This window comes from Salvia hispanica, chromosome 4 (genome assembly GCF_029641045.1).
Source record: "Salvia hispanica isolate PSC_SH4W2 chromosome 4, Shi_PSC_v1, whole genome shotgun sequence".
Lineage (NCBI taxonomy): Eukaryota > Viridiplantae > Streptophyta > Magnoliopsida > Lamiales > Lamiaceae > Salvia > Salvia hispanica.
This window is the reverse complement of record NC_142695.1, coordinates 12,292,070-12,314,475: the sequence shown is the minus strand read 5'-3', so window position 1 is coordinate 12,314,475 and position 22,406 is coordinate 12,292,070. Positions and strand designations below refer to the sequence as shown.

General features: G+C 42.2%; 1 protein-coding gene across 1 annotated transcript; it reads left to right on the top strand.

Moving 5' to 3' along the window:
* Positions 1-2,189: 2,189 nt before the first annotated feature.
* LOC125200389 (cellulose synthase A catalytic subunit 7 [UDP-forming]-like) lies at positions 2,190-6,236 on the top strand. Its single transcript, XM_048098036.2, has 11 exons — positions 2,190-2,348; positions 2,431-2,626; positions 2,700-2,993; positions 3,079-3,199; positions 3,279-3,891; positions 3,965-4,228; positions 4,296-4,508; positions 4,597-4,783; positions 4,854-5,050; positions 5,144-5,497; positions 5,580-6,236. The coding sequence occupies exons 1-11, from the start codon at positions 2,274-2,276 to the stop codon at positions 6,159-6,161; spliced, it is 3,096 nt and encodes a 1,031-aa protein (XP_047953993.2). The 5' UTR covers positions 2,190-2,273; the 3' UTR covers positions 6,162-6,236.
* The last annotated feature ends 16,170 nt before the right edge of the window (positions 6,237-22,406 follow it).

The window sequence follows — 22,406 nt, the reverse complement described above, 5'->3', positions numbered from 1 at the left end:
TTATTTCTAAACTATTTGATTGTTGATTTCAGTAATTATGAATAGTAAAATGAATATTGCTTTTAAATTCCCAATTTAATATTTTTATAACTGACTTCCCAATAGTTCATATTGAATATTGCTATTTAATTTCCAATTTAATATTTTTATAATTGGACTTCTCAATAGTTTGTTATATGAAAAATTTAGCAGTAAATTATGTTATAATTTCGATACATGTTGTAAATATGAATAGTAAAATGATATATTTCCTCCTTCTTATATTGTATTTACTGATATTTTCTATTTTTTCCGATTATTAGTTCATTTGTGGAAACAAGAGATACTGTAAGAGGTTTAAATATTATTTGATTTTTCTATAAATTACCTATTATTTTGTTGGTATAGATTCAGGTTTGTCTTAAATACATTTGATAAATACATATGTGTCTTTTTTTTAAGTGTTTATAGTTCCTCTCATTTATATATCTATTGTTTTATTATATGACTTGTGCATTACTTTTTAAGTATTTTTTTAATTTAATTTAATAATATTTAATTTACTTTTTCCGTCCTTGAAAATATGTTCCATGCAATTTCGACATGTCCACGTTTTAAAGTTTAATTTTTTTTCCATTTGATAGATAAGTTCATCTGACCTTTTGAACTAAATCAATATATAAAAAAAGTGAGGTGTATATCTACTAACTCATTTACATCTCTAATTTACAAAGTCATAGAATTTATTAGAATTTGTGTCGAATCAAAATAGAACTTCTAATGGCGCACGGAAGGAATAGTATATACTCTCTTCATCCCACAAGAATATGCACTTTCCAATTTTGAAAATGTAAATCCTTTTCTTTCTAATGAAGTGGAACTCACTCCCCCCTAAAAAATACTTTAATTACTTTTTCTATCTACCTCTCTTATTTTACCAATTTTGCATTAAATCTCATGCCGAACCACCAAAGTGCAGATTCTTTGGGGACAGAGAAACTATATATACTCGGTGCATCGCACGGGTGGTCAGCTAGTTTTGTAAAAATGTAAGTGAGAATGAATTAGTGAAATATGAAATGTACAATTAAAAATGAAAAAAATGAAAATGATAAATTTTTAAGGATGAAATAAAAATGGAAATAAGTGACAAATTTTTTAGTAACCGAGAATATTATAATTTTTTCTGTTTTCTCGTAAAAAAACTATATTGGGATTATAAATATTTTGTGCATTTATTATTTCTTCTTATCCATTGGGTTATTTTGAAAATTCTGATTTTTATGAGTTTCTTTCTATTTTCGTATTGTGCCATATCGTATTTTATGTATGACGTAAATTGTTATTTACTTTTCATTTTTAATCTCCTTCTTTGATTGTATATTCCTTTAGGGCGTTTTATTCTCCTCGTACATATGTATTGTTGTTCTTTGATTGTTTTATTCGTATTTTTATTCTTTGATTATAATCTACGTAAAACCATTGCTAGAAATATATATATAATGAAACCAAACACATCAATTTTTATGGGTACCTAATTGGACCTTCTCGTGTTTTTTATTATTTGATTGTTTTATTCTGATAATATCATTCTTACGCCATGGTATTAACTTGAAATTTTAAAATCATAATATATGTTTGAGGTCGTATGCAGCATAGCGACTTTGCTCCTTCATAATAATTTATAAAGCATTCTTAATAATAGAATGAAACATATTTTAATTTCCTCTACCAATGGAAGGGCCCACTAAAAGGATTTGAATTCCGATCATTTTAATTACACTTATGATTATAATAATACTAATAAAACAGCATCATACTTAATATTTCAGCATGAAAAAGGTGAGGCATAAAGTTGGAAATGAATCCTAGCTAAATATGGTGATTCCCTACAAAATAAAATTAAAAGTTAATCATTGTAACTAATGATCAATAGAAAAGAAGTCAAAGTGATATACTGATACTAGTACATACTAAAATTGAAGAATTAATGGAGGAAATATATAAGTCTGAAGATAGAGTATGGTCTGTTTTGGTGTGTAAATTGTATAGGAGTATAAGTTTGGTGGAAGATGAAAGAGAAAGGTGGTTGAAACAGAAGAAGCTTAACTTGGAGGCAATGGAGACTCTGCACCCAACAGCTAGCAACACATGACCACGCACATTAGGTAGCAAATAGCAATACACACACACATACACTTTCCTAGCTTTGTAAACTTAAATATATTCGATTCGAATTTCGAAACACTCCATTACTCGACATCTATCTTCTACACACAATTAATTACAGTAGAATGGAAGCCAGCGCAGGGCTGGTGGCCGGTTCCCACAACCGGAACGAGCTCGTGGTGATCCACGGCCATGAAGAGGTGAACAAACACTTACTATTCTCCTAGTATTTAATCTTGCATTAGAATTAATTTTGATTTGTTTTTGGACTTTGGATTGCAGCCTAAGGCTTTGAAGAACTTGAGTGGGCAAGTATGCGAGATATGCGGAGACGAGATGGGGGTGACGGTGGAGGGAGAGCTGTTTGTGGCGTGCAACGAATGCGGCTTCCCAGTGTGCCGGCCTTGCTACGAGTACGAGAGGAGAGAGGGCAGCCAGCTATGCCCACAGTGCAAAACCAGATACAAGCGCCTCAAAGGCAAGTGCTAAAAGTAATTAATGAATTAATTAATAGGAGTAATGTAGAACTAATTGTACTAGTATTAATTCAGGGAGCCCTCGAGTTGAGGGAGACGACGACGAGGAGGACACAGACGACATCGAGCACGAATTCAACATTGATGAGCAGCAGAAAAAGAACACTGATATAGCTGAAGCAATGCTTCATGGTAAGATGAGCTACGGGAGAGGGCCGGAAGATCACGAGGATCTAAACGCCCAATACCCACCGGTTATCTCAGGCGGTCGCTCCCGCCCGGTCAGCGGAGAGTTCCCCATTTCAAGCTATGGAGATCAAATGGGGCCCACTTTGCATAAGCGGGTGCATCCCGTCACCGATGATCATGGTACACATATATGTATATATGGAGTGTTACTTAATTAATATGTTTGTTACTACTTGATAAATAAATATAAATTGAAAAAATGCAGCAAGTGGAAGATGGGATGATAGGAAAGATTTGGGATGGAAGGAGAGAATGGATGAGTGGAAAGTGCAGCAAGGAGGAAATCATGATCAATATGATGAATTAGCCGATCCTGACATGGGCATGTGAGTTGAGTACAAAAATAATTACACAATTTATTTACTCCATATTAGTAGTAATTAATTTGTAAGTATATATTTACAGTATAGACGAGGCGCGACAGCCACTCTCACGCAAAGTGCCAATAGCTTCGAGCAAGATCAACCCTTACCGCATGGTAATCGTTACCCGCCTTGTGGTGCTGGCCTTGTTCCTTCGCTATCGGATCTTGAACCCGGTGCATGACGCCATCGGCCTCTGGCTCACCTCCATCGTCTGCGAGATCTGGTTCGCCCTCTCCTGGATCCTCGACCAGTTCCCCAAATGGTTCCCCATCGATCGCGAGACCTACCTCGACCGCCTCTCCCTCAGGTATGAGAGAGAAGGTGAGCCTAACATGCTAGCCCCAGTCGACATATTCGTCAGTACGGTGGACCCCTTGAAGGAGCCTCCTCTCGTTACCGCAAACACCGTGCTTTCCATACTGGCTGTGGATTATCCTGTTGACAAGATATCTTGCTACATCTCTGATGATGGTGCTTCCATGTGCACCTTCGAGGCCCTCTCTGAGACCGCCGAGTTCGCCAGGAAATGGGTCCCCTTTTGCAAGAAATTCGCCATCGAGCCACGAGCGCCCGAATGGTACTTTGCTGAGAAGGTGGACTATCTCAAGGACAAAGTGCAGCCAACTTTTGTCAAGGAGAGAAGGGCTATGAAGGTAAAGAAAGCATTACTATCACTATTATTTAACAAGTGTGTTAATTTAATTTGTTGTCGTCTTACTCACACAGAGAGAATACGAAGAGTTCAAGGTGAGGATAAACGCAATGGTGGCTAAGGCGACCAAGGTGCCCCCGGGAGGATGGATCATGCAGGATGGGACGCCCTGGCCAGGGAACAACACCAAAGATCATCCTGGTATGATTCAAGTGTTTCTAGGCCAGAATGGGGGGCTTGATGTCGAAGGTCACGAGCTTCCTCGCCTCGTCTATGTCTCCCGTGAGAAGAGGCCAGGCTTCCAGCATCACAAGAAAGCTGGCGCCATGAATTCTCTGGTAAAGATATTCTATTCACTTTGTGATGTGGAATAGTATATGTTTTAATTATTATTGTGTTTTGCAGATTCGTGTTGCCGGTGTTCTCACCAATGCGCCCTTCATGCTCAACTTGGATTGTGATCACTACATTAACAACAGCAAGGCTGTGAGAGAAGCCATGTGCTTCTTGATGGATCCACAGGTTGGGAAGAAGGTCTGTTATGTGCAATTCCCTCAGAGATTTGATGGCATTGACAGACACGACCGATATGCCAATAGAAACACCGTCTTTTTCGACGTACGTACGGAATAACATGATTTTTCCCACAACATACATACATAGTACTCCTTTGTAAATTCATTTTTGTTTTGCTTTGTTTTTACAGATCAACATGAAAGGTCTTGATGGGATTCAAGGCCCAGTGTATGTGGGAACAGGATGCGTTTTTAGGAGACAAGCATTGTATGGGTATGATCCTCCAAAGGGGCGTAAGCGCCCGAAGATGGTGAGCTGCGATTGCTGCTTCCGACGTCGCAGCAAGAAGATCCCACATGGAGATGCAGATGTTCAAGGTATGTTTTTTTCTCTATTGAACAGTCAAGTCCTTCATATGTGTTATTTCTCTAACGGAAACAAGTGCAGGATTTGAAGACGACAAGGAGATCCTCAAGTCACAGATGAACTTTGAGAAGAAATTCGGACAGTCACCCATATTTGTGACCTCAACTCTGATGGTGGAAGGCGGCGTCCCACCTTCTTCCAGCCCCGCAGCTCTGCTCAAGGAAGCCATCCATGTGATAAGCTGTGGATATGAAGACAAAACAGAATGGGGCTTAGAGGTAATACACAATAAAGTAGAGCTACTACTGCAAATCACAAATCATTCAAGAAACTAACTTGGACTTATTTGTGTTGATTGATGATGAGTTTAGTTAGGGTGGATCTACGGGTCAATCACAGAGGATATCCTGACAGGATTCAAGATGCACTGTCGCGGGTGGAGGTCAATCTACTGTATGCCTAAGAGGCCTGCATTCAAAGGATCAGCTCCCATCAATCTGTCGGACCGTCTGAACCAGGTGCTGCGGTGGGCTCTTGGATCAGTGGAGATCTTCTTCAGTCACCACAGCCCCCTCTTGTACGGTCACAAGGAGGGCAAGCTCAAGTGGCTGGAGCGGTTTGCCTACGTCAACACCACCGTCTATCCCTTCACGGCTCTGCCCCTTCTGGCCTACTGCACACTCCCAGCCATCTGCTTACTCACCGGAAAATTTATAATGCCAGAGGTATAATTATATATAACAATAAATTATGAATGTGAAGATGGAGGTCCAACTCCAACTAACGCTGGGGAAATTTGTGATCCAGATAAGCACTTTTGCGAGTCTCTTCTTCATCGCCCTGTTCCTGTCCATCTTCATCACAGGGATCCTAGAGCTGAGGTGGAGCGGGGTGAGCATCGAGGAGTGGTGGAGGAACGAGCAGTTCTGGGTGATTGGAGGCATATCAGCGCATCTATTTGCGGTGATCCAGGGTCTGTTGAAGGTGCTGGCGGGGATAGACACCAACTTCACAGTCACATCTAAGGCATCAGACGATGAGGACTTCAGCGAGCTGTATGCCTTCAAGTGGACCACGTTGCTCATCCCTCCAACCACCATCCTCATCATAAACTTGGTGGGGGTGGTGGCTGGGATATCTGATGCCATCAACAACGGCTACCAATCGTGGGGCCCTCTCTTCGGAAAGCTCTTCTTCGCCTTCTGGGTCATCGTGCATCTTTATCCCTTCCTCAAGGGTTTGATGGGCAAGCAGAACAGGACTCCCACCATTGTTGTCATATGGTCTATCCTTCTTGCCTCCATTTTCTCCTTGCTTTGGGTCAGGATTGATCCATTCATACTTAGGACTAAGGGCCCTGATACCAACAAATGTGGGATCAATTGCTGATTCATTTCCCCACACTAATGAATTTTGTACTATTTTTTTTGCAAATTGGAACACCGATTTCTCAGCTTCTCTTTAGTGCTTCTCTTCTCTATGTATACCATAATTCGTAGATCATAAATATTTGTGCATATTAGAAAATCCATGAGTTTATTCTGTGTAGAGTTTCATCGAACAAAAGACAAAACAAAAACAAAAACAAAAACAAACAAAAAAAATGAAATAAATGTATTATAGAGCATCCAAAAAGTTTTTTCGAAGTTGACGAATGTTCTTCTTCAACTAGGTGAAGATTAATTAACCCAAATCATAATTTTTGTTAATTTAAAATCACAACGTGTGGAAATTTTTATGACTTTATTTTGTGTGATTACCCCGAATATAGCGCCCCGAATTTTTATGACTTTAATTTCTCAACTATGTGGAAATTATTTATTTATTTTGTGTGATTATCCATTTGTGAATGTTTGAATATTAATTTAATTTAATTTAATTTAATTTATGTCGTGCTTGTGCGCGATTTAATTTTCGAACGTGTGGGTTTAATTAAATGGGTCCATGCATAATTTTTCCAGCCTATAACTCCCTGTTACTGTCGACCCCCTCATCTTTTGGAAGAATTATAGTTTTCTTGGATTCAAAAAATTGGCTTGGGATATTTGTTCAAATTAAATCCAAACCAAAGCTTTCCTACTTTGTGCTACCCAATTTTCGACCCCCTCCGTATTCTTCCTTGTGAATTTCAAAAACCCATCTATATTTAACTGAATGGATTTAATCAATGTGCATATTCTTTCATAGTTAAATACAGAATCAAATCTTACCATAACTAATTCCTTTCTTATCATATTCAAGGTATAACATGAGATATTGATTGATTTTATTTCCTATTTTATGGATTTCTTTTTGCCCTTATATAGTGGGACGAAGGGAATATATAATGTCTTTACAATTTTTGCGAGATGCCAAAAAATAACTAATTTTGATGCATCTCCATGTCTTAAAATAACTAAGTGAGACTCATATTCCACTAACTTATTCAACCTACTTTTCTTTACACCTCTTAAAACTTGTGCCATAACTAAATAGGACTCCTATTACGGGACAAAGGGAGTACTTTATAAGTCTTCTCCACGTTTCACGTTGAATGAGTCAAAACAAAAAATCTTATTGAGAAAAATAGACTTCATAGTTGAAAGTCTCGTTGTTGTTTCTCGTGTAAGTGTTCCAAATTGCAGGTGAAATTAACGCAGACTGATCAATAGAGAATTGACAGACTGACCCAGAAGACACGCCTTGACTTAACCTGCAATTTCTCACAGATGGATCAAGCGGTACAAATTAACTGATCAAGTTTGATTCCCAAGACCCATCCACCTGCTTTCGGGTGTGCAATCGAGAACTGAGAGCTGCTTTCAAAGCCTTAACCCACGATGCTATTAGCTTGTAAAGGGAAGTAAGGGTCGAATCCCACAGAGATGAAGTGTTTTCACATTTGTTGTTGACATTTGGGAGATGGCTGCTGCCACGCTTGAAAAGTGGATTAAGTTTTTATCCTACTTGACTAACAATGAACTAAACGAACTGGTCAACTTCACTCGACTATACTAGGAACAGAACTATCTATGCTAACTCCTAACTAATCAACCTAGAGATCAACTGGATTAAACTGAGAGATTCAAACTAAAACTTTCCCGAAATAGCCAAACAAAAGGTAAAAATAAAGTGGGACCAAACCCCGCAACTGACAGACTCAAAAAAGCTGCTAAAAAGTAAAGTTGGTGTCAAGCTGCAAATCTAGATCTGAACAACTAACTGCCTCATATTCTTCATCGGATCTGCCAACGACAAAGCATAACATGAAAGTCGAACATCTTGAAAAGAGAACAAACTGAAGATTGGATGTAAAAAGTAAACACAACCCATAGCTATCAAACCTAACCGTCTTTATCAAGCGAAAAATGAATTGAACAACAATTTACCATAATCATGCAAACTTAAAACAGAGGACCTTAGATCTACTTAATCTAACATGGATCCATCAAAATCGAACACAATCAAATGCAGATCTATGAGATGGAACGCAAAGCATCCATATATACTTTCAACAAAACTCTTCGGAAACAAAATCCAACAAACACAGCGAAAACATCCGTGATTCAAACTCCAATATCTTCCGATAGATTCAACTCACATATAAACATCAAAACATATCTTGAAAACAAACAGCAACAAATTTCATAACATCAAGCACGAATTCGACAGAAGATTCAATCGTCTGCTTCGCAAACCTGAAGTTCAAAACCAGAGAAAAACTTCAAAACGAAAAATGTATCAAACAGAAATTAAAAAAAAAATGATTGTTTCTTCGCCCACGCAGGACGGTGTTACACAGCTCAGAACGAAACTAAACCACCACAATAGCCAGAAATGACCAACTGAATCAAGGAATGGAGATTATGTGAGCCCACGAGACTGAGCTGAAAAGAAAGCTATCTCATCCTTCCTCCCCTTCCCTTTATATAGGGATGCTTGAGGCTCTGATCCCTAGGGCAATCTCCCCTTGAAATGTCGGTTGTGCCCCTAGTAGAGGGATCTTGGAATATTCTCTATCTCCTTAGGGCTCTTGCTGCTTTTTCCTTAGTGCTTGTGAATTGCTGCATTTCTCCTTGATTCGTTATCCGCCTGGTTACTACGTGCAACCCTATTTCCTGGATGATTCTCTACACACCTAGCTCATAATCACACGCTAGTCTCCGAAAAATGCAGAATTTCACCCCAAACAGATGCATGAAACGAGCCTTATTAATAGCCATCAGGTCGTTCCACTAAGATTGTAACCTCAAAACATCCATCAAGGAGAATTTTCTTTACGCACATGATAAGTGAAAGTCGGATTTGTTTCTCGGTGCGCACAGAAGGAAATAAACAGGTTCCCTTGGTCCAGCAAATCCACTAGATCACACGGTCTAGGAACTCGTTGGTCGTAGGAAATCCTGGTCGTCGGACACACAGAGCACTCTTTCAAAAACCCTCAACCACTTTACTAAACCTAGTATAGGGAAGTAGGGATCGATCCCACAGAGATGGATGCGTAATAATCGTGTTCAAGGATTTGGACTTGTTTTCGGGGTTGGCTGCTGCCACGCATTTTTCTTGGGTTGAGAAAAAAATAAACTTGACTTGGGAAATTTTTTAAAAAAAGAACTACTACGCTAACAGCTAGACCTAGGCGAAACAACAAAGCATGCACGAAAACTACCCGATCTATCACTAGATCTAAGAAACTACTCTAATTACCTAGACCTAGGAAACAAACTGATCGTGGGGACCATGACTGAACAGCGACAATCATCATGAACGAAATCAACATGAACGAAATCAGAGCAGAGCAAACTAAATCTAAACCAATTTGATGCATAACAACAAGAACTAAACAGATCCAGAGATGCTAGACGAAGTGGAACATGAAACAAGCGGAAAACTCAAATCCATCCAACAACTCCCCTTTCTCACTTTGGATCCAACCTCAGACGCTAAATCCACTCTGGATCCAAGCGTCCGACACAAACTCCAACCAACAGAAACATTTCATAACTTCAGATTTTAACGACGACCTCCAATAAATCAACAAACCACAGATCTATAACCAAATTCTCAGATCGAGTACCACAGCATCAAAATAAAAACAGAGATCGACATAAAACTTGTTAAAATAAACTCTCAGCAGCAAGATCTACGTAAATCAACTTGAAATATCACAAATAAACGCAAACCAACAGAAACGAAAGGATAACAAGTAACGTCAATAGCCAAGTCGACTCCCAAAAGTGAAGTTCGACCGCAAAAGTGCAAACAACTAAAATTTAAGGAGATTGTATCTTCGCCCACACGCGGACGGTGTTGCAACTGAAACTTTCTTAAAGAAACGAACCCCTTCGGAACCCAAACTACCCCAGATCTCTCATTCCCAAGTGTGTGTTATGTGTGTGAGCTAAGAGTGAGCGAAAAAAAAGTGATAGAGTCCTCCTTTGTGTGTTGCATGCTCTTCTATTTATAGGCGTTGGAGTGGGGCCCAACGAGGTATAGATAGACTTTGTTGCCCTCAGCTACTGACTCCCTCCGTCACGCCTTCTTTTCCTTTTAAGTCTGCTCATTTCACTTCATTCCTTCGCTAGATTGTTCCTTCAGGATTCTCTCGATCTAACGATTCTATCACACACTTGGCTTAGGAAACGTGTTAGACCCAACAAAATGTAACGTTTTTCACCATATAACCGATGCATGAAATTAGCCTTATCAAACTGCTCACACTTAAACCATATTTGTCCTCAAGTATAAAGACAAGAAAGAAAAGAAAAAGAATAAGGAGAATTTCAAGCAAGGTTATCCCCTGACCGACTCCTTGGACTCTAGACAGACTCCTAGACCTAGACACAATTAAAAACTTAAAAAGTTTAAGAAAAACATACAAACACATAAACACATATGTATGAGCTAGCTTCAACTTTTAGGCAACCGTCCCCACAAGATTAAGGTCAATCCAACAGGTTGCATCCTCCAAATAGGCCCTTTCCCTTCCTTTACCTAGCCAATCTGTCAGCTTGTCAAGATAGCCTTTTACTTACCCAATTGTTGGATTCACTCGATCACTCATTCCTCACCAGGGATGTTAGGATCGATTCTCTCTTAAGTTAATGCTACACCACTGAAGCGTCGGGTTATGAGAGTTCTTCCTTTTCCTGGGTCAGACTATTATCATTCCTGCCTTTTAGACAACTTTCCTCTGGACTTCGTCCAGCTTATTCCTCCTTTTATATATATATATATATATATATATATAAGTGAAATTCTGTTAAAAATTAAAACAAATCTCAGCCCTTGGATCCTGAGATTGGATGGATGTGATAAGTTATATTATTAGTCCAAAATGCTACATTATCATTATTAGACTAAAATGCTACATTATTGTACTAAAATAGTACATTATTAGCTAAGTTACATTATTTGACTAGTAATCTACATTACTAGATGACACGTGGCAATAATCTAACGGTTACATTACAAGATCCAATGACTGAGATTTGTTTTAATTTTTGACAGAATTTCACTCATTGATCTGAACACGTCCCTATATATATATATAATATATAATATATATATATATATATATATATATATATATATTTTTTTTTTCCTTTGGACTTCGTCCAGCTTATTCCTCAATTTCTCCTCTCTTCTGGACTTCGTCCAGCTTATAACACCTTACCCTGGACTTCGTCCAGCTTATACCTTCATAACCCAATTCCCCATTTTTCTCCTTCACAGCTCTTCTCCCTAAGCATTCAGTGGTGGCCCTTAAACATATGTTAGCTCGAAGTTATTTAAGGCTTATAACTCACTATTATAGTAGGGCTTCACAACTAAGTAAGTAGAGACATCCTCCATCGTTCTCGCTTCACTCAGATTAACTAGGCTTATTACAGGAAAAAGCTTCTAAGTTGAAATGCCTCCTATTTTCAATTACTTTCACTAAGGGGATCATGCCGTATTATATTCACTGGCTCATGCGACAAAACTTAGACCTACAGACTCTTAACATGCAGACAAAATAATGCATTGACTCATCTCTCCCTCTCACTTCACTCAAGCTTGTCCCCAAGCCATCGTCGTAAAGGGGGGAAACAGAGAGATCAATGCAAAACAACAAAACAGGTTATAAAAATAGAAACTTCTCACACTTAGACCAAGCATTGGGCTAAGTGGGAGAAAAGCAAAATAAAACAGAAAATACAAACTTCTCACACTTAGACCACGCAGTGGGCTAAGTGGGAGAAAAGCACAATAAAACAGAAAATACAAACTTCTCACACTTAGACCACGCAGTGGGCTAAGTGGGAGAAGACACAGACAATTATAAAACACACATAGGTAACAGAAATAATAAAAAAAACTAAAAGCATGAAAATTAAAAGTTACTTGGTCATGGGGTGGTGATTCACTTCTGGGGCTGGCTCCCAGACTGGGGTGGGATTCCGGGTCGGGTCATCCGTACTTTCTTCTTTGCTGGCTGCTCCAGCTCTTCCTCCTCCTGTGCTGATTGTTCGGGTACTGGCTTCCTCACTATAGACTTTGATTTAGATGGGCTTGGAACTTGTTTGGGAACGGGCGGGGAGATCAACTGCTTGAGCGATTGCTGCGGTTGCCTGACGGAGGGACTGCTCTGAATGGGCTGCTTGACTTCACTGCTGGACCCAGGAGTTACCTTCGACTGGGTCAAGGGGAGCATCTGCTGCATCCACTTCAACATTTTCATTGAAAGCTCCACCACTTCCGTCATTCGCTCATTTTGTTTGGCGCACTTCACCGCCAAATCTGCAATGTTGCCCCTCAGGGTCTTCACTTCCTCCCGATTCCCGTTCAATTCCTTTCTGATCCCACCAAGTTCCTTTATCATTTCCCTCCTCATTAACTGCATCTCCTTCTTTACATCCTGGACTTCCTTACGTAGCTCTTCAACCTCTTCACTTGGCATGGCTTCCTCAGGCTCTGCTTTCACCTTATCTCCCAACGAGTAGAAGAGAGTCTTGGTGCCATGAGTCTGCAACAACCCCTTGTTGAAAAAATAATCAACACTGAACACTTCCGGGGGTTCGCACATGACTACCAACGGAGCGGCCTTGGCAATCTTCATTTCTATGTTTCGTTGGAGGTAGGCGCCGAGGAGGTGGCAGGTATACATATGGCGCGCAAGGTTGCTCGTCATTTGGTGGCATGCCTGAGCCAGCCAATATCCTAAATGCACCTTAACACCTTTCGCCATGCACCATGTGAAGTAAAGGTCGGTGGTTGTAAGAGCTGAATTAGGGGTTCCCATCAAGTTGTAACTAACAAACGTCTGAGCAAAGCGGAGAATTCGGTCTTCAATGTGAGAGTCTTTGGAGTAGCTGGACTTAAACGTTCCCGCCTTGGGGTGCGTGATCAGTTCCCATGCCGTTTGCACCTTGAAACCGGGCGTGTTCTTCGGCACTCCAATCATCCTTTCATTCCATGCCCCCTCTTCATCCTCGGCTTGGGTAAACAACCCCATCCGCCGAGACCATTCCCGAATGCTCATCTCATACTCTTCATTAAAAAGCCTGAACGTTATTGAATCCGCATCGAGATCAGTGGTGTTTTTTAAACGAAAGGTGGAGAAAAACTCCCTTGCTAGATCCACGGGCACCCTCTCCTGGCTGTGCTGTAATAACCACTCAAATCTTATCGAATAGATACAAGCGCAGAATTCCTTGTCACATGCAATCATTTTAAGCTCCCTTGAGCTGTACTGCTTCCCAGATTTGGCCATCTTCCCAGCGCTACATCTTTCCTTATACACTGCGGTCCTCTTCTGATCGTCGAACTGCCTCATCTCCTCTACCAACTCTTTAGTCAGCCAGACTTCCGGACATCCTGGAGTAGGCTCTTCTTCAGCTTCTTCAAATTCATAATCGGGCTCAGGGATGGGCTCGTCTTGCTCCTCGACAGAGGGATCCTCGGTTATAGGGGAAAGGGTATCCTCGACCTCCTTAACGGAGGGAGCTTTCCTTGACCGGGTAGATGAGGTCGTCGCCGCCTTTCCTTTCCTCGCCCTTTCCTTGGCCAGGCGGTGTTCCTCTGCCTCTGCAGCATCAGGAACTAAGTCATCGACTTCATCGAGGAGACTCCTCCTGGTGCGCCTCCATTCTGCCCTCTCATCTATCTTAGGTTCATCTTCATCCTGGTCACCCACCAGGTCCACAATCAATTTCAGCCCTCCCTCGGGCTCCGGTACTCCAGTCGCAAGTAGATCTGCTTCTTCCAACAACTTTTCCGGGGTTTCCCCTTCACGTTCCACTATCGGGGTCGCCCCCTCAATATACATGGGGTTCTCCCCCCAGACACCACTTGGGGTCGCCACCTCTTCCACGAACTCAGTGGTCGCACCCCTGAAATCAATTGGGGTCTCATCCCCAGTTTCCAAAGGGGTTTCCCCCTCAGCAACATCCTTCACAATAGGGGTTTTCCCCTCAATCATACTATCCACAATAGGGGTTGCCCCCTCCACAATTTCATCTAAAACAGGGGTTTCCCCCTCACCATCTTCTTTTCCCTCAAAACTAGGGTTCTCATCACCGTGTTTCTCTGTCTCATCATCTGTTCCACCGTTTGTTGGTCTATCCTCCTCCAGCCGTTCGTGTACTGCCTCCTTTTTCTCCGCCTCCTGTGAAGCGGTTTCTGCGCGTTGAGATGTAGGTTCTTGCGGTCTTTCTTCACGAAGATTCGCCGGTTATGCAGTCGAATCTGCCGGAGTCGTCAGTGGTGGTACGACCGGCGTGGACGTCATCAGGCTAGCGGCAAACAGGGCATATACTTCTTTTGCTTTCTCGACGCTCCCCAATTTCTGCGTCAATTCCGCCAACAGGGCTGGGTCGTACACCGTGCTTTGTGAACTTCCGGTGAGTTGGGTTGAATCCATCACTGCAGATCTGAAATTGAAAGAAAATCTGGTCGAATTTGGGTTAGGGTTTATTTTCTAGAGAGAGAGAACAAAAGTAGAGAGAAGGGAGAGTAAATTCAGATATTCGTCGATTTGGGATTATTGGAGAGAGAGAGAGACGACGGTTGCTTTTCTGATGAAAGGATGGTGCAGTTGCATGCATGATGTAAGCAACCGTACAACTTCCATAATTTTCTCCGTCCCTCCTTGACCTCTTCCTCCAAGCTTCCCTTGACTTCTCCCTTCAGGTTTTCATCCAGACGACTCCCTAGACCATGACCCTACACAATAAAAAAAAAAATTGAAGGTTCCAGACTCCTAGGTCAAGGTTAGAGTATAAAGTATCGGTTTCCTTCGGAGTCTGGTGCTTCGAAAATATTTTTGGATTTTCTAAGTTTGAAAAGTAATTAAACTATTTACACACTTCTTTAGAGTATTCCCGAGATTCCCTGGTTCAGTTTGTGTTTTTTTTTTTTTTTTTTTTTTTCTAAATTGTTAACCTACTACTTGACCCAGGAATTCATCGGGAATATCCCCTCGTCCGTCTAGGCGATAGTAGGGAGTGCATGTAGTGGAACTTCGTCCACTACACATAACTCGGAATTATCCCTATAGACTTTCACTCTATGACCATTGACAAGGAAAGGAACAGAGTTAGGAGCACTTCCCTGGATCTCCACTGCTCCGTTTGCGCGGATGCCGACGATGGTATATGGGCCGATCCATTTAGACTTCAATTTTCCTGGAATTATCTTGAGCCGGGACTGGAAAAGGAGCACCTTCTGTCCCACATGAAGTTCCTTGACTCGGAGACTCTTATCATGCCATAACTTCATCCTTTCTTTGTACCACATGGAAGACTCAAATGACTCTAGCCGAAGTTCCTCCAATTCTTGCAATTGTAACTTCCTCTCTTCTTCGCAAGCTATCGGCTTTATGTTCAATTCTTTCACTGCCTAGTACGCTTTGTGCTCAATACCCACAGGTAAGTGACACATCTTGCCAAACACAAGCCTGTAAGGCGACATTCCAATAGGCGTTTTAAAAGCAGTTCTGTAAGCCCACAATGCGTCTCCGAGCCTCTTGCTCCAGTCCTTCCTTGACGGATTAACTGTTTTCTCCAATATCGCCTTGATCTCGCGATTAGAAATCTCTGCCTGGCCATTAGACTGGGGATGGTACGGAGTCGACACTCTATCGTGAACACCATATTTCTTCATCAAAGCCTCGATGGTGCGATTACAAAAATGAGTTCCCTGATCCGAGACGATGGCCCGAGGAACTCCATATCTGTTGAAAATATTGGCCTTTAAAAATTTTGCCACCTCCTTCGATTCGCATGTTGTGGTGGCCTTAGCTTCTATCCACTTAGACACATAGTCCACTGCAACCAATATATACGTGTTCCCACAAGATGATGGGAACGGTCCCATAAAGTCCACTCCCCACACATAAAAAATTTCGCACACGATCACCGGGACCTGAGGCATCTCGTCCCTTCTTGAAATTCCCCTCGTCTGCTGTCACCTCTCGCAACATTGGCAGAACTCAAAGGCATCCCTATTTAGCGTCGGCCAATAAAAACCGATGTCCAAGACTTTCCTCGCTGTCTTCCTCGGTCCAAAGTGACCTCCACATGCTAAGGTGTGGCAATGAATTAACACATCTCTTTGTTCCCATTCGGGAATGCAGCGTCTAATCACTTGATCTGAGCACATTTTCCACAGGTAAGGGTCGTCCCAAAAGTAATATTTAGCTTCACTTCTAATCTTCATCCTCTGGGCCCGGGAAACTGCGTCTGAACTTGGCATCTCTCCCGTGACCAAGTAGTTGGCTAAATCAGCAAACCACGGTTCTGCGTTCAGTGTGCGCTTCCCCTTATCCGATTCCCCTAGACCGGTAGAGCCAAAACTGCTTCCTTGTTAAGTGGTCTAGGAAATTTCACCAAAAGGTACAAATGCTCCTCGGGGAAGGCATCGGGTATGGCCTCTTCTGTTTCCCCCTGATGTATTCTGCTCAAGTGATCGGCTACTCTATTCTCCGTCCCTCTTTTGTCTCTTACTTCCCAATCAAACTCCTGCAAGAGTAACACCGCGTAATCCGTGAAGACTATAACCCGTGAAGTACTTAATCTATTCTCCGTCCCTCTTTTAATCTCGGCTTAGACTCTTTCTTAGCCAGCAAGTACTTAATCGCCGCGTAATCCGTGAAGACTATAACCCTCGACCCAAGGAGGTAGGGTCGGAATTTTTCAAACGAGTATACGACAGCCAACATTTCCTTCTCCGTGGTGTCATAATTTTTCTGAGCCTGATTCAGTGTTTTGGATGCATAGAAGATCACATAGCTTTTTCCATCAATTTTCTGTCCTAGGATAGCTCCCACAGCAAAATCACTCGCATCACACATTATCTCGAAAGGATGGTTCCATTCTGGTGCCCTGATAATTGGTGTTGATACTAACCTGTCCTTAAGCAACTGGAACGCCCTTTCGCATCCTTCGTCGAAGACGAATTCCACATCATTATGTAACAACCGAGTGAGTGGTTGCGCGATTTTTGCGAAATCCTTGATAAACCTCCTATAGAACCCTGTATGACCTAGGAAGCCTCTCACCTCTTTTTGGTTCGTAGGGTATGGTAATTTTGATATCACATCCACCTTTGCTTTGTCTACTTGAATACCTCTCTCAGAAACCACGTGACCCAGGACAATGCCTTCAGTCACCATGAAATGACATTTCTCGAAATTCAACACTAAATGCTTCTCTTGGCATCTCTGTAACACTAGATCAAGGCTGGCTAAACAAGTATCAAATGAGTTCCCATATACGGTGAAATCGTCCATGAATATCTCAATGCATACTTCCAACAGATCCGAGAAAATGCTCATCATACACCGTTGGAAAGTTCCCGGTGCATTACACAATCCAAACGACATTCTTCGGTATGCATAGGTACCAAAGGGGCACGTGAATGTGGTTTTCCCTTGGTCCTCTGGATTAACGTAGATTTGGAAATAACCGCTGTATCCGTCAAGGAAACAAAAGTACTGTTTGCCAGCCAGTCTTTCCAGCATCTGATCAATAAAAGGTAGGGGAAAATGATCCTTCTTTGTGGCTTCGTTCAACTTCCTGTAATCGATGCACATCCTCCATCCTGTCACTAGTCTGGTGGGTACCAGCTCATTTTTTTCATTCTTAACAACCTGTATTCCAGATTTTTTTGGTACCATATGGACAGGACTGACCCACTCGCTATCTGGAATGGAGTAGATGATCCCTAGGGCAAGCAATTTTAACACCTCCTTTAGGACCTCCTCTCGCATGTTCGGATTCAGTTTCCGTTGTGCATCTCGATGAGCCTTCGCACCTTCTTCTAAACGAATGTGGTGCATACACAGATCAGGACTTATTCCTACCAAATCTGAGAGAGTCCATCCTATTGCTTTCTTGTTTCTTTTGATGACTTCCAATAACTCCTTCTCTTACTCCTTGGTCAGGTTGCTGTTGACTATTACCGGAAATGTCTCATCCTCCTCCAAGTAAGCGTACTTGAGGCCTGGTGGAAGTGTCTTCAGCTCCTTTTTTGTTCCATTCGTCTCCTGGGGCAAGGGATTTTTGTCCGCAATTTCTGGTAATGCCTCCTTCCCAGACCCAGGAGATTTTTCCAGACTAGCCACGTGAGCCGATCCCTTAGATTTGGCTGACTCAGGACTTCTGCAGAATTCCATAATGGCCTCCGTGAGTTCCTCATCTGTCAATTCCGCTGTGTTCATTGCTGCACACCATCCTACAACTTCTCTGTCAATCGAATGACTCAACTCCGAGTTGTCGATTTGTTCCTGTATCAATTCTGTCTCAAGATACTCTTGGACCAAGGGGTTAATAACATCAATAGCATAGAGATTCTCAACATCTAAAGGCCTTTTCATCCCCTCATCTATGCTAAAAGTATACTTCTCCCCGTTATAATCCAAGCAAATTGTTCCATCAAAGACATCGATAATGGTCTTAGCGGTACGCAAAAATGGTCTCCCTAAAAGTATACCACTGGACTCAGCAGACTCATTATCATTCATCTTGATCACATAAAAATCAGCAGGATATAGAAAATCATGCACTTTGACTATAACATTTTCCAACACTCCTTCAGGGCAGATGCAAGTTCTATCTGTTAACTGGATCACTACCTTGGTAGCAACCATCCTCACTCCAGTCAATTTCTTATAGATCAAAAGCGGTAAAACATTTATTGACGCCCCTAGATCACACATAGCATGCTCGAACTTGATGTTCCCTAGAGAGATGGGTAATGTAAACATACCTGGGTCGGTGCATTTTGAGGGCATCCTTCTCTTTTGTATCACAGCAGACACATTTTCCCCGATCACAATCTTCCCATCTGGCTTGGTCTTCCCTGCAATGAACTCCTTGATGAACTTGCTGAAAGCAGGCATTTTTAGGGCTTGCAAGAATGGCAGGTTGATTTCCAACTTGCTAAAAATCTCCATGAGATCCTCTGTATCATCCTTTTTCTTCTTCGCTTCCCCGCGGTATGGAAATGGCTTTGGTCGCTTTACTGCATTGGTGGAAGTCCCAACCTGGGTTCCATCAACTCCACTGTTTCCTTCCTTACTCACTTCTTCAGGTTCGGGGTCTAGGAAGAACGGGTCCCTTGGTCGAGGTAGGGATCCCCCTAAATCTCCCTTCTGGAGGTCTTCCTGAATAAGGATTTCCCTGGGTCTAGCGCTTTCCTCTTGATGCAACTGACTCTGTTTTCCTTCACTAGCCTGCATGGGCACTTCCTCATCAATTTCCAACGTCGGCCCTTCATAACCCCTCCCAGATCTCAAGGTGATTTGACTAATGTTTGCTCGGTCTAACGGTTTGACGGTGGCAGGAAGTTTCCCTTCATTTCCTCGCATCTCATTCAAGGAGACTGCAATCTGGGACAGTTGTCTTGCCATCATATCCATGTGCGTCTTATCACTTGTGCATCACGTCATTGTTGGAGTGTAGGTTACTCAGCATGAACTGCTGTGAATTCACTAGATCGTGGACCATGTCATCCAAACTCCTCTGTGGTCTGGAGTTGAATTGACCAGAATTCGGTCCTTGAACTTGATTCTGATGATAGTTACCTTGATGATTGTTATATTGGTTATTAGACCCTTGATTTCCCTGATGGTTGTTGTACTGGCTACCAGACCCTTGATTCCCTTGATGATTTGGTTGGGAATTCTGGTAGTTCCCTTGGTTATTTCTCTGATGAGGTGGCACATAGGAGCTCCCTGGATTGTTCTGATTCCTATTTCCCCAATTAGTATGATCCCGATTCCTGTACCCCAGCTGAAATTGCCCCTCTTGACCTTTTTTTGACCTGTTGGACTGCCTCTCCGGAGGATGTGCATAATTCGTGAGTTGAAGTGGGGTTGATTGGCCTTGCTCATGGTCAGTCCACCTGAAGTTTGGGTGAGTCCTCCATGGAGCGTCCCTCTGTCTTCCTTGCTTCCAACTTCCGTCGGGATTCCAACTTCCCATCGAATTTGCCTGAGCTTGGCACTCCCCTTCGCAGGGCTTACTGTAGTACGGTTGAAGTTGCCTTTCCTCTTGACCAAGGGGTTTCTCAATTTCCACTGGAGCATGCGGATTGTATTTCTCAATTGCATTTAGCAAGGCTTTTTCCAGTTTATCGATCCTATCTTCCACCTTCTTGTCTTCTTGTTCCATTACTGCATTGGCTGATCCTCTCCTCAATATGCTTCGCGGGTTATCATAGGCCTTCTTCGCCTCGATCAGCCTTCCCAAAGTTTCCCGAGCTTCACTTGCTTTATTCTTGGTAAAATTTCCCCCGCTCGAGGAGTTCATCAAGTCCTTTGATTCAGGGTTTGCACCTTCGTAGAACAGATAATAAGTCTCCGCTTCTATGATCCTGTGGTTCGGACAAGCATCCAGCAGCCCCTTGAAACGGGACCAATAAGAACTCAGAGACTCATCGTATTCCTTCTTGCACTCCTGAATCTCCTTCTTCAAGGCATTCGTCTTGTTGGACGGAAAAAAGTAATCCAAAACTCTAGTTTAAAGTCCTTCCACGTGTTGATCGAGTCCGGTGAGAGCCTTAGCAGCCAAGTGTTCGCCTCCCCTTTGAGAGCAAATGAGATTGCTCGAAGACGGTAGTCCTCCTCTGTTGCCTCGTTGGGTCGCTTTTGAATGCTGCATAGTTTACTGAACTCGTTCAAAAATTCATAGGGGCATTCGTTCCTCCGTCCAGAGAAAGTGGGTAAAACTCTGAGTACATTCGTCTTGATATCGATCGCCCTCCGTCATGGGTTCGAGACTATAGCATGAGCGGGTTCACCGTCGAGATGTGCGGTGAGCGACCCTATTTCTGGATCAGGATCTACTAGATGAGCCATATTCGGGTCTTCGTCCTCCTCGGTCTCGGAATGCTGTGGTTCTGTTGACGACTCCGGGTTCTCCTCTGTCGACGAATTCCACTCTTTTTCACTCTCTGACTCGAACGGGAATGGATCCTCCGTCCTCAATCCTGATCTGGTGGTGATGGTAGATGTAGATTCCTTGACTCGCCACTTGTATTGGCCACTCCCCGACCCAGATGAGCTCGCCCAACTTCCAGAAAGGAAACCTGCGTTCATAAACTGTCAAGGAGACAGATATTAAAATATTTACACCAAATCCTTAAACGCAAATACAATAAACGCCATCCTTCCCCGGCAACGGCACCATTTGAAAGTCGGATTTGTTTCTCGGTGCGCACAGAAGGAAATAAACAGGTTCCCTTGGTCCAGCAAATCCACTAGATCACACAGTCTAGGAACTCGTTGGTCGTAGGAAATCCTGGTCGTCGGACACACAGAGCACTCTTTCAAAAACCCTCAACCACTTTACTAAACCTAGTATAGGGAAGTAGGGATCGATCCCACAGAGATGGATGCGTAATAATCGTGTTCAAAGATTTGGACTTGTTTTTGGGGTTGGCTGCTGCCACGCATTTTTCTTGGGTTGAGGAAAAAATAAACTTGACTTGGAAAATTTTTAAAAAAAAAGAACTACTACGCTAACAGCTAGACCTAGGCGAAACAACAAAGCATGCACGAAAACTACCCGATCTATCACTAGATCTAAGAAACTACTCTAATTACCTAGACCTAGGAAACAAACTGACCGTGGGGACCATGACTGAAAAAGCAGAGTACGGGCGAAAAGCTGGCAGAATAACTAACTCTGGTACTAACTAACAGTGACATCATCTTCTTCAACCAAATTGCGTAAAAACTCATAAGAAAAACAACATGAAAGAAATCAGAGCAGAGCAAACTAAATCTAAACCAATTTGATGCATAACAACAAGAACTAAACAGATCCAGAGATGCTAGACGAAGTGAAACAGGAAACAAGCGGAAAACTCAAATCCATCCAACAACTCCCCTTTCTCACTTTGGATCCAACCTCAGACGCTAAATCCACTCCGGATCCAAGCGTCCGACACAAACTCCAACCAACAGAAACATTTCATAACTTCAGATTTTAACGACAACCTCCAATAGATCAACAAACCACAGATCTATAACCAAATTCCCAGATCGAGTACCACAGCATCAAAATAAAAACAGAGATCGACATAAAATTTGTTAAAATAAACTCTCAGCAGCAAGATCTACGTAAATCAACTTGAAATATCACAAATAAACGCAAACCAACAGAAACG

Coding starts and splice junctions, on each gene's coding strand:
- LOC125200389 (XM_048098036.2), top strand. CDS start 2,274: ATGGAAGCCAGCGCAGGGCTGGTGGCCGGTTCCCACAACCGGAACGAG. Junction 2,994..3,078: donor TCCCGTCACCGATGATCATG/GTACACATATAT, acceptor GAAAAAATGCAG/CAAGTGGAAGATGGGATGAT. Junction 5,051..5,143: donor AAACAGAATGGGGCTTAGAG/GTAATACACAAT, acceptor TGATGAGTTTAG/TTAGGGTGGATCTACGGGTC.